This window comes from Zingiber officinale, chromosome 6B, assembly GCF_018446385.1.
Source record: "Zingiber officinale cultivar Zhangliang chromosome 6B, Zo_v1.1, whole genome shotgun sequence".
In the NCBI taxonomy this organism is placed as follows: Eukaryota; Viridiplantae; Streptophyta; class Magnoliopsida; order Zingiberales; family Zingiberaceae; genus Zingiber; species Zingiber officinale.
Window position 1 is genome coordinate 116,301,155 of NC_055996.1, and position 11,660 is coordinate 116,312,814.

An 11,660-nucleotide genomic window follows, 5' to 3' on the forward strand; every position below is an offset into this window, starting at 1 on the left:
CTTCCGCTCGACTTCTTGTGTTTCTAAGCTCCTGTACACTTAGACACAAGGATTAGACAAAACAGGACCTAGCTTAACTTGTTTGATCACATCAAAACACCTTGGGGTTCCAACACCTTCACTAGTGGTTGTGGCGGTAGGGTTCAGTCTATTGTGGAGGAGCTTCGCTGGGGGTGGTATTGCTTCATTGGTAGTTGCAGCTTTGGGGTTTGGTTGGTCGTGTAGGAGTTTTGCTGGTGGCATATCTATGCTTTGTGTACTCATGGAGGAGGAGAAAGGAGTCTTTGGGATCACTTGCGTCCTTCCAAGGACGGAGGAGATCAACACCTAAAGATCTTGAAACCAATCAGAAATGGATGGTGGGTAAGTGGGTTGGCCATGTCGTAGTAGTGGGTTGGAGAAACCCTAGGAAACGAGGGTGACACTGGAAAAGTGAAGCAAGAAACTTGTGTATACGTCGCTCCCCACTGCTTGCAAAGCTAGAGTTTTTAGTAAGAGAGTTCGCCCCTTTTGTTACCATGTGGGATATAATGATTAATTCCTTAAGTTTTTCGTGCATTTTTTTTTGTTGTTGTTGTAGCATATCATAATATATATATATATATATATATATATATATTTTGATGATTTTATCAAGTGTTTTGAATGTAAAAATTATTGGGGAAAATTTTCCTCGTACTTTATTAATATTGAAGGTAGAAATTATGATAAATTACGATAGCGTATAAATTTAAAAGCTAAAAAAAATGTAGTATATGAATATATAAAATTATAACATATAATTATAAAGAATTATAGTATGAGTCAAAATGGGCCAATCTAGATGGGCTTGGTTGCCTTTTTTTGGTGTGTTGGGCCTAACCTGACCTAATCTGTCACAGGCACATGGTCATTAAAAGACCAAACTGACCGAAGCTCATTAACGACATAGAAGAATGCACTTTTTCTGGACAATTTAATTTACCAATAATTTAATTAACTATTAAATGACAATAAAACCAAAAATAACTTTATTGAATAATTTTTTTTTGTTTCTTCCCGAAACATAATCTTGGACTAAGGGAGGTTTTTCGAGTTCCAACAAGAAGTTAATGGTATAATTAAAGAATGATAGAAATTAGCTGAATATATATAAGAAGAAAGGCTTTAGGTATCCAATTCAAGAAACACAGTGAAAGAATTACAAGAACTAGAAGTTATGGTTTCACCCAAATATGGTATCAACCCAAAGGAAGTCGGAGAGAAGGTAGGAGAGAGAGCAGTTCCATTTAAGTGGATGATTGATGGCTTCTCAACAATTGCAAATCGAGGAGCTGATACGTATTTCTCAGGGAGTTTCACAGCCTGTGGTTTTAGCTGGTAATTCTGATTTTTTAAATTTATTTTTATATTTATTTTGAGTGTGTGAGCGTGTGTTAACATGATGTTCTTCTAAAACAAATCACATCAAATCACATGCTCTTCAACACAGAATAATGTTTTTATTTAAAACAACTGTAATTTTTCTGTTCATTCGGTAAGATTTAAGATCTTTGAAATCCTTTCTGAAAGAAATCTTAGAGAAGAACTATGAACTGCAGGAAGTTACGACTGAAATCAGTTTTAGAAGTAGATGGTGCGAAATATCTCGGTCTTTACCTCTCAAATGATGATGATGCAGCTTCAAAAAACTCTGAGATCAAAGCAATCTACAAGCTTTTCATATATGATCAGCTACATGCGAAGCACATACAAAAGCTAGGTGACAAAACATTTGAAGTCCCAGAATAATTGATGATAATACAGGAAGTTGCTCTTACTGGGACTTGTTGGTGAAGTTAATAATCATGTTATTATCTTCATTTTTTTTATGTAGGCGAAGACTTTTTCCATAGCAAATCCCATGGATTTTGTTGTAAGGTTGCATTGAACAAATTCAACCGTTCAAACTCTGGCCTACTTCTCAATGATCGTAGTATCTTTGGAGCTCAAGTCTTGGAGGCTTTTGATTGCAAATCAGACAAAGAAGGAATTCTTGAATCCTTGTCCCTAAACAAAGATCTAACTCCTCGAACATATCCTTGGGCAATCAAGGATATTTCCAAATCAAAGATCAGACTAATTTCCGCTGCTTTTGCTGCAGGCGGCTACAACTGGTATTATGTTACTTGTTCTTTATTTGGATCATAGCTTTGAGCATATAATATTTAAGATATAATTATTCGGTTCTTTTGATTTTTGATGTCTAGGCGTATCCCGCTCCATCCAAACTTAGCCAAATACAAAGACTTCCTTGCTGTTTTCTTGAGCTTGGACAATGCTGCTAGTCTTGCTCCCAAGACAAGTCTTTATGTGGAGTATAGCTTTTGCTTGTTGGATCTACACAACGCCAAGCACTGGAAGCTTACAGGGTTTAACAATTTGACTGCGCGCGTTCCCTCACTATGCTACAACTTGATTGAGCAATTTTCTGATTGTGTGTTCTTATTTATTTTATAGGGAAACATTTGTTCTCATCAGGGATTTCCAGTTGGGGATGTCGTGAGTTCTTAAGTTGGAAAGATGTACAAGGTCCATCAAGAGGATTTCTTCTCGACGACACTTGCATCATTGAAACATCCATTGTGGTCCTTGGAGTAGACACCATTGCTTGAACAAGAACCATTAGAATTCATTGCACTTATCTTAAGATGTTTTTTGTTCGTTCTTTTAACGTCCGTGTCTCAAACACGTCTGAAATAACGCCTATAATGTGATAAATGCATCCTAATCCTGTCTAAAATCTGGGAAAACGACGTTGGTGAGATAGCGTTGAGGTTGACCATGAGAAGAATCTCGATGGGAGGTACAGGGTGCTTGCGTGTTACAGAGGAGAGACTGAGGGCTCTCCGGCGGAAGCATTTCGACACTCAAATCCGACAAACGTTGGGGAAAAAATTGGAGAACAGGGATGATGACAAGTGAGCTATGAGTCTAATGTTGCGCGCATGTATCTGCACATGTGGTTGAAGACCCTCTATTGTGTTAATGATATTTTGCATGAACCTCGATACATTTAATAAAAAGGATCCATCATTCTGATATTCTCATAATTTTCTAGAAATGTACTTATAATTTTTGTGTTTGACAGGGTAGACTCTGCCTCTATAAGTCTAGCTCAAGAAATATTCCTCTATACCTCGACAGGGGTTATATGAAACGATAAAAAAGAATATTTGGTTGATGAACCATTAATGTTCGCCATAGTATCAGACTGGGTTCCCCATAATATCCGATCGGACTCCATTCTTAGATTGGGTCGGGTCGGCTAAGAGGTGTATATCATATTGAGTATTTGGCTGCTTTTAGGGTTGGCCATTTTGAGGATTTGGCTGTTCTCAGGAGTTGGTTGTTCTAAGGATTCCGCTACTCTGAGAACTTGTCCGCTACTGATAATTTGGTTGCTTTGAGGACTCAATTATTTTGAGAACTCAACCCTTCTCATGACTCGGCTGCTCTAAGGATTCTGCCACTTTGAGGACTCGGTAGTTCTAAGGACTCGATCGCTTTGAGGACTTGATTGCTCTGAGTTGAACTTGGATGACTTAGGATTTCATCAAACTGGGAGGACTTTAGATCCGATTGGACAAAAGGTCCAATAGGCTGAACCACTTGGCCTGCTATGCATCCGTGTGAGCTCCGAATGTTAACCCCTCATTGACTTTAACTGCCACATCGGCCGATCTTCTTGACTTTAATCTCAATTTTGGGTGTCTTGCCTTATTCGTTGTATCACAAGTCCCCCCTTCAAATTTAGTAGAAGGAGATTGCAAACTAGACTAACTAGGCCAATGTGGCCATGTGTTCTATTGTGCTTTGCAATTTTTGATCGGATGCTCGATCCCTAGTTAGCCACTTGCCTCTAACGTCATCCCACTGCCATACTTGTACCTTGGAAACAGGGTAAGTCCCTCACCATTAATGCTTACTTTGATGAACACGCTTCTCGTTGCTAAACATGATTATCGCCTTTCATCCTTAATATATGTGGCTTGTATCTCTCCGCCACGTGGCATACGCCTGTGAAAAGAATATCCGACAAGACAATTTACTGGTGAGATTTGATGTGATTTCTGCCGATTCAAATTCAACAGTCCTTATTGATCCCCTCTCTCCTGCCCTAGATTAAATAGCTGTAGTGGGGTGCCGCTAGGGTTTTTAAGGTTCACCGTCTTTGACGCAACCCTTATCATTTTCGCGTTTGTATCTTCCTCACCTCCTTCGACCTTCTTCGCTGTCTCCGACGATTGCCTAAGTTTCCTCCGTCCATCGTAAGTTTGCCTGTTCCTCTTTGATTCCCTTCCTTGATCCTCATGGCTTTTGCTCTCCCCACTGTCGACCACGGTCTTTGGTACACTTCCACCTCCTTTGATTTTAACGGAGGGGAAGTGGACCAGATGTGCCTCACTTATCATCTTCCTCACAACCACCATATCGTCATACCATCCAACTACGATCGTCATACAACGCTAACACAAGGATTTACTTGGTATCCACCTCAATAAGAGGCGACTAATCCAAGGATCCACACACACGAGCACTCTCCACTATGAAAACACTCCTTTACGGTAACTACCGAAGGCGGAGAAGCCTTACAATACTCTCAGTACAAGAAAAAAGAAAGGGAAGCAAATACAATTGAAATCTTACAAGATTTACACTGAAAATCCTAACCTTAGCTTCTTCTTGTTGTTGTAGATCGCCTCTTGACTTGGACGTGCACCAGCACTTTCCTCCAAGAACCTTCAAGAACTGGCGGTGAGAGCTCAGAGAAGTTGCTGTGAAGTGTCAGAGAAGGATCGGGCGAAGTAGTGCTGAAGACGACGCTCACAACGGCTTTATCTAGCGCCAACGGTTGGATCCCAATCGATTGAATGACTCTCAATCGATTGGGAAGGCTTTAGATCGATCGGTTGATCGATCCAGAGTGCCTTTGTGCTATGTGAAAATCGCCTGAATCGATTGCCCGATCGATTCAAGGCTTCTCGCGATTTTCCAGCCTCTCAATCGATCACCCGATCGATTGGAGGCTCCCAATCGATCGACTGATCGATTGGGAGGAGTTCTGTGCGACAGCGGTTCCTTCCCAATCGATCCACTGATTGATTGGGAGGAAGTGTTGTCGCAGGACTCACCCAATCGATCGGTTGATCGATTGGGCATGAGTCAATCGATCGGTTGATCGATTCGGCTCACTTGTGACTTGCCAAATCAAGTTCAAAGTCCCTAAAACCAACATCCGGTCAATCATGACCTGTTGGGACATCATGCCTAGCATTTGACCACCCTCGACTTGCTATGACTTTCTCACCAAGTGTCCAGTCAATCCCTTTGACCCACTTGGACTTTTCTCCTCGTGCCAAGTATCCGGTCAACCCTTTGACCTACTTGAACTTCTCAATACCGGATGTCCGGTTAACCTTGACCCACCTGGATTTCCACGTGCCTGGCTTCACTCACCAGGTCTTTCCATCTGCTTGGCTTCACTCACCAGGACCTTCACCTAGCTTCACTCATTAGGATTTTCATACTGCCTAACTTCACTCACTAGGTCTTTCACCTGACTTTACTCACTAGGACTTTCCAACTGTCTGACTTCACTCATCAGGACTTCTCCTCTGCCTAGCTTCACTCACTAGGTCTTTCACTTGGCTTCACTCACCAGGATTTTCCTTCTTCTTGGCTTCACTCACCAGGACTTCCTAGTTAAGTATCCAGTCAGTCTTGACCTACTTGACTCTTCTTCACATCTAACTGGTTAACCTTGACCAGAGGAGAATTGTACCAACAATCTCCCCAATTGAATAATTACACCTGCAATCTCCATGTATTGTCAGTCTCCATGTATTTTCAAACATTGAAACTCAAACATCAAGACCCAAGCTTGGGTCATCTTAAACTTAGTCAACCAGGTCAACCTTGACCTAGCGAATATTGCACCAACAATATGATATATCGAATGGGTGCGATAGAGAGGGGGGGGGGGGTGAATATCGCGCCTTTTTAAAAACTTCTCTTTTCCTTTGAAATCAGAGTCGTGCACAGCGGAAAGTAAATAGACAAGTTTGTTTACTTCGTTCGGAGTCTAGGTCGACTCCTACTCAAAGGCCCGCGGTCCTTGACCGCACCGATGAGCAATTTACTAAGATTCTTCTTTCTGAAAACCTCGGAAAGAAGTAATGCGTACAAAATATAATGATATAAGATAGTAACAACCTACTATCTTATATAAGATTAAGTGCAATACAAAAACAATAAAGTATACCGACTGTGTGTAGGAGTTGAAGCTTGGTTGACACTTGTTTGCGTGTAGAGGAATTGTAGAGCAGTCGCACGAGCAGCACTAGCACAGAATTGAACCACAACATATTTCATTTTCATCCTCAGACCTCGAGCTTCAATTTATAAGATTGTCGATGTTCGATCGACCGAACCAACTCCCTTCCTTCCTGGCTGAGATCCGATTGCTGATTCAATCTTCGGCATTAACTGTCCATTAAGGGTTCGATCGACCGATCCCTTTGTTCGGTCGACCGAACAAGCTCCTTCCCTGTTTGTCGAGATTTCCTGATATTCGCATTTACTGTGCATTTAATATTGATCGTTCGGTCGACCGATCATCCGGTTTGGTTGACCGAACAGTGTAATTTCCTTCTGCTCTTGATCGTTGCTGTCTGTGCTGAATCATCAGGGTTCGGTTGACCGATCTTACTGTTCGATCGACTGATCATGGCTTGATCGGACTCTGTCTGTTCTTGTTTGATCTGAACACTGCTTTGATCTCTTCTTGTTTGGTCAACCGATCCTCTGGTTTGATCGACCGATCCAGTCGGACCTTCAACACAGTGTTAGACAGAAAAAAATCCTGCAAAACAGATGCTAGCACAATAATAATATTATAATGCATGAGTAATATAAAAGACAGTAGGACTCTCTTGATCTCAACTTTAAAACCTTCCCGGTTTCTTCAGTTGGATCAGTGACCTAAGGTTGTTCCCTTCGGGAACCCGACCTCACTGTCGTTCCTCCAGTTGTTTACCTCAACTTACCTGCCAAACATGGTCCTCCAAATATGTTTGGACTTTGCCTGCTCAGTGTCTGATCGCTTGATCCACTAAGACCTTTCTTGCAATACTATATTAGCCAACAACAATAATAATGCAGAATACAATGGTAAACCTAATCCTAGATTTACCGAGATCCGTTGGTCCGGTCGACCACGCGTGGTCGACCGGAAACCATTCGATCAACCTTGCTTGGAGTTCACTCCTCTAAGACTTCCCATTATCTAAGGTTACCACCCCCTAGACTTTTCTCAACCTGGCTTCACTCACCAGTACTCAGTATTCGGCTACCCAGGGATCAAGTCCTCCAGACCTATCCACCTGACTTCCATGATATACCGTGATTTCCCTTGCCTCAATATTCGGCTACCCAGGGATCAAGTCCTCTAGACCTATCCACCTAGCTTCCACGATATACCGAGATTTCCCTTGCCTAGCCTACAACTAGTACTTCCCTAGATCAAGCTCCATATTTAAACATACTTAAACATATTTGTCTAACATTAAAACCTTGGAGGTCGATTGCACCAACACAATCATCCTCTTCAACTTGTACCGAATCCCACTACAACCCTAGACGTTCCATTATTTTTACTATCCAAAGAAATCTGAGTTTGGCGTCTTTCTTTTCAAGCCCGAATGAGCGTTGTCTTCTTTGATAAGATGCCCACTTCCAACAAAAACCAGAAGTCTCACTACTTCTACGTTAAACCCATTCCTTCTCCATCATTTCTGATCGACTGAAAGATGAAATTGTCCCCTATGCCCAAACTAGGTGAATTCTACTAGGAGTCGATCTATCTTACCGCCTCCATCGAACTTGTATTGGGCTAAGCCTGAAGATGTACAGGATGCTTACTTGTGTATGTGAAACTTATACATCCCTTTGCCGCCTTATCTAACTGATTTCTTTTCTTTATTTTGCAGCCAAAACCATGTGGAAAGTTTGTCTGGGAGACTTCACCAAACTTGATGATGTAGAGATGGACGAACACGTTGACGCTGAGCTAACATGCCATGGTCTTTTGCTGATCAACCTGGCCGAAGAGTCAACCGACAAAGAGTGTGCCAGTCAAGTTACAGGGAGTGATGTGGTTGCCAATACTGAAGAGTGGTCGTCTCCTCGGCCTTCTATGAGAACCGTGGATATTCCCTCCGAGTCCACCTCTTTTGTTGAGCCTCTTTTCCATCGGCAAAGGTGCAAGAGGCACCGATCGACTACACCTTCACAATAGACCTCCGCCAAGGTCTTGACCCCCTCGTCTACAATTCGAGCAAGGAGATGTTACGCTATTGCAAGTGCATGGTTACATACATCATCAGTAATAAAAATATCGATCTAACAGGGATTATTAATTAAGCATCAATTAACTTCGCACGATGAATTATCTAGATGCTAGAATGTTGGGAAAAATCTTGAGAGCTAAGGTTGAGAAGGAGAGAGAGAGAGAGAGAGAGAGAGATAGAGAAGGAGAAATGATCTTGAGAAGGGATGATCTTAGGGTGATGGTATCTAAGAATTCAGTTTCATTATGATGTCGATTAATGTCCTTATGTATTGTTCATCTCCTTACATCCATGCTTACACTCTTGTAGAAATTCTAATAAAGTTACCAGTGCAACCCTACGACAGTCTCACCAACCCATTGGCATTCTGTGCTACTAAGTAGAGAAGGTAATGTGGAAGATCCGATAAAAGGATTACCCCTTGTCACCGAGGGCCTCCCGATTATGTAATCTAGATTACACAAATCACTTTCTATCATAAAATTGGTGAAAAGTCATTAAGCTCTAATTAGCTCCCAATTCAAGGAGATACTCTGAAAAGTCCAGTTAAAGGGTTACCTTCTATCACTGAGCCCCATTCATACAATCCAAAGTACCTCCTCTACATGGTAACTAATCTCTCACATTAATATGTTTATACCATTTACACATTTCATCAAACATTTATAAGACATAAGACACATAGAACATGACATAGCACTTCATTGAATAAGGAATGACATATACATAATTCCTACATCAATCAAAATATCACAATTACTTTCTACATTCTAGATCTAAAGATCTATTCCATTACAATGGATTTACAATCAAGAGACAAGAAATTATGCATCCTACAATCCAAAACACAAGATACAGAAGAGAGGAATACTTATCTATGCGCCGTCAGTCTTTTTACTTGCAATCCTTTCTCCAGAGGTGGATGGATTGAGCGGATCGGTGAAGATAAAAGCTTTAGGATTTCCTCCTAAAGGGATAACCCTTCCCCAAGGAAAGGGACGAAGTCCCAGACCTAAGATAAGTGAAAAGGGGAGAAAATCTCCTTTTATGGCAAGGGGGCACACCCCCTTGCTTTCTCTGCCACATAGTTGTGCCTAGAGGCACGACCGAGGTATGAATGGACTTGGGTGGAAGGCATAGTCGTGTGATTTCACATAACCTCCCTATGAATAGACTCTGGATGGGAGGCATGGTCGTGTGACTTCACATGACCGTGCCTCAAGGCCGTGTCTCACTTGTAGAGTCTTTTATCACATATTAATGTTGTTTTCTTGGGTTGAAGTCTGAATCAAAGTTGTAGATCTTGAAGTTATCTACTTTTGGAATCTGGAATAGCTCATAACTCCAATCATTCCAATGAAAGACGCAGCAGACGAGAAGGATGACACGGGAAAGAAGTCGATGGGCTTAGTGCATTCAAGGGACGAGGAGCTGTAGAAGAGTACATCAGTGGATGAGAAGGACATGCGTAACGTTTGAGGGACAAGAAGTCGGGGAGGAAGTCTGCTCGAGGAAAAGGTCAGAGTTGGGTTCGGGTGAGCTCAACTCTGGATAACCAGAGCATCAACTATGCGAAGAAGACTAGCTGGAGGATGTTCTACCTTGTGAAAGGCGCCTTCCATGGCATATGAAAGGCGCCTTCAATGCCTCATGGAAGGCACCTTTAAGCCTATTGAAGGCACTTTCACTAGCCATTTGCTGAAGATAAAGTTTTATCTTCAGCGGATAAAATCTATCCTATTGAAGGTACCTTGGACCACCTTGAAGATGCCTTTAAGTTATGGATAACATTTTCCAAGAGCTATAAAATGACCCCTAGACCTAGAAATTCAATAATAACTTTTGTATTCAATTCCTAGCTAATACTTGAGCTTTTTAAAGAGTGTAAGAGACTTTTTCGCATTCAACGAAGGAAATATTTTTAGTGGAGCTTTGCAACTATTTTGGATTAATAACTACTTAAGTTGTAACCAAGTAAAAATCTTAATCTTCTTACTTATTATTTTAATAAGTTGTTATTCTTTTATGTTAATTATTTTTGTTTAATTAAATTGTGTGCATCCTTGCTAAGCAAAAGTAAAAGATTATTTTTAACTCTTATGTCAGGCTATTTACTGTAGGACCGTTGGGCCGGCTAGAAGGGGGGGTTGAATAGCCCTGTAAAATCAAAAACAAAAGTAACCCTTCTCGAACTCTTAAACTAACACTTGTATAAAATTAGCTAAGCAGAAATACAAGAAAGAAACAAGGCACCGTGTTTGACTTGGTTACAACCGGGGAGGTTGTTAATCCAAGGAAAGTAATCGCACTAAAAACTCCTTCGGGCGGAGAAGCCTCTTACACCGGTGAAAGCACAAAAACAGAAGCTAAACTAGAACAGTGAGCGCACAAGTGTTTGGAATGCTAATTACTGAGTTAATGAAAAGCTTCTGGACCAAGGCTATATTAATAGCCTTGGTCGAGGCGCCTGGAAGGGTTCCGGGCGCCCTGGGGGGATAAAACTTTATCCCCCAACGTTCAGATCGCGTAAATCACGATCCTGGTCAAAATCAGGGTCTGGGCGCCCGGAAGGGTTCCGGGCGCCCCGGACTGTTCCGGGCGCCCCGGACTGTTCCGGGCGCCCCGGAGCCCAAAGTCAACAGCGTTGACTTTTTTTGTCCGGGACCTCTTCTCTGGTTCAGTCCCTCCTCAGTCTGGTTCTTCTCCTCCGGATCCGCTCGCTTGGGTGATCTCTGCCATCCGGAAAAGGGCTCACCCGAACCCAACTTCCGGTCTTCTCGAGCGTGCTTCCTTCCGGCTTCTCGTCCCTCGGAATTGCCGCGTGTTTCCTTCTCGTCCGCCAGCGTACTCATCCGCAGTCTTCGTCCCTCGGTCGTCGACCTTCTCGCTAGCTGCGTCTCTTGCTCCCCGAGCAATCTTCCGCTCCAGCTTTCGTCCCTCGGAACCACCGCGCGCTTCCTTCTCGTCCGCCGGTGTACTCTTCCGCAGCGCCTCGTCCCTCGGACGCACAGCGTGCCGTCCTTCTAGCTAGCTGCGTCTTCCGCTCGACTACCTGTGTTCCTAAGCTCCTGCACATTTAAACACAAGGTTAAATACACAGGACCTAACTTAACTTGTTGATCACACCAAAATAACCTTGGGGTTCCAACAATCTCCCCCTTTTTGGTGTGATCAACCCAAGTTAAGCTAGGTTAAAATAGACATAAAATAGAATTAAGTAAATTAACTTAAATTGCAATTTAAGTGCAAAAAGATAGACAAAATTAAATCTATCTACCTACCTCCTCCTAG

The 11,660-nt window shown here is 42.2% G+C and overlaps 1 protein-coding gene across 1 annotated transcript; it reads left to right on the forward strand.

Annotated features, from left to right (window-relative positions):
- The first annotated feature begins 1,198 nt into the window (after positions 1-1,198).
- Positions 1,199-2,524, forward strand: LOC121991425. The gene is made up of 5 exons (XM_042545429.1): positions 1,199-1,359; positions 1,581-1,741; positions 1,856-2,135; positions 2,229-2,390; positions 2,479-2,524. Exons 1-5 carry the CDS (start codon positions 1,199-1,201, stop codon positions 2,522-2,524), a joined length of 810 nt encoding a protein of 269 aa, XP_042401363.1.
- The last annotated feature ends 9,136 nt before the right edge of the window (positions 2,525-11,660 follow it).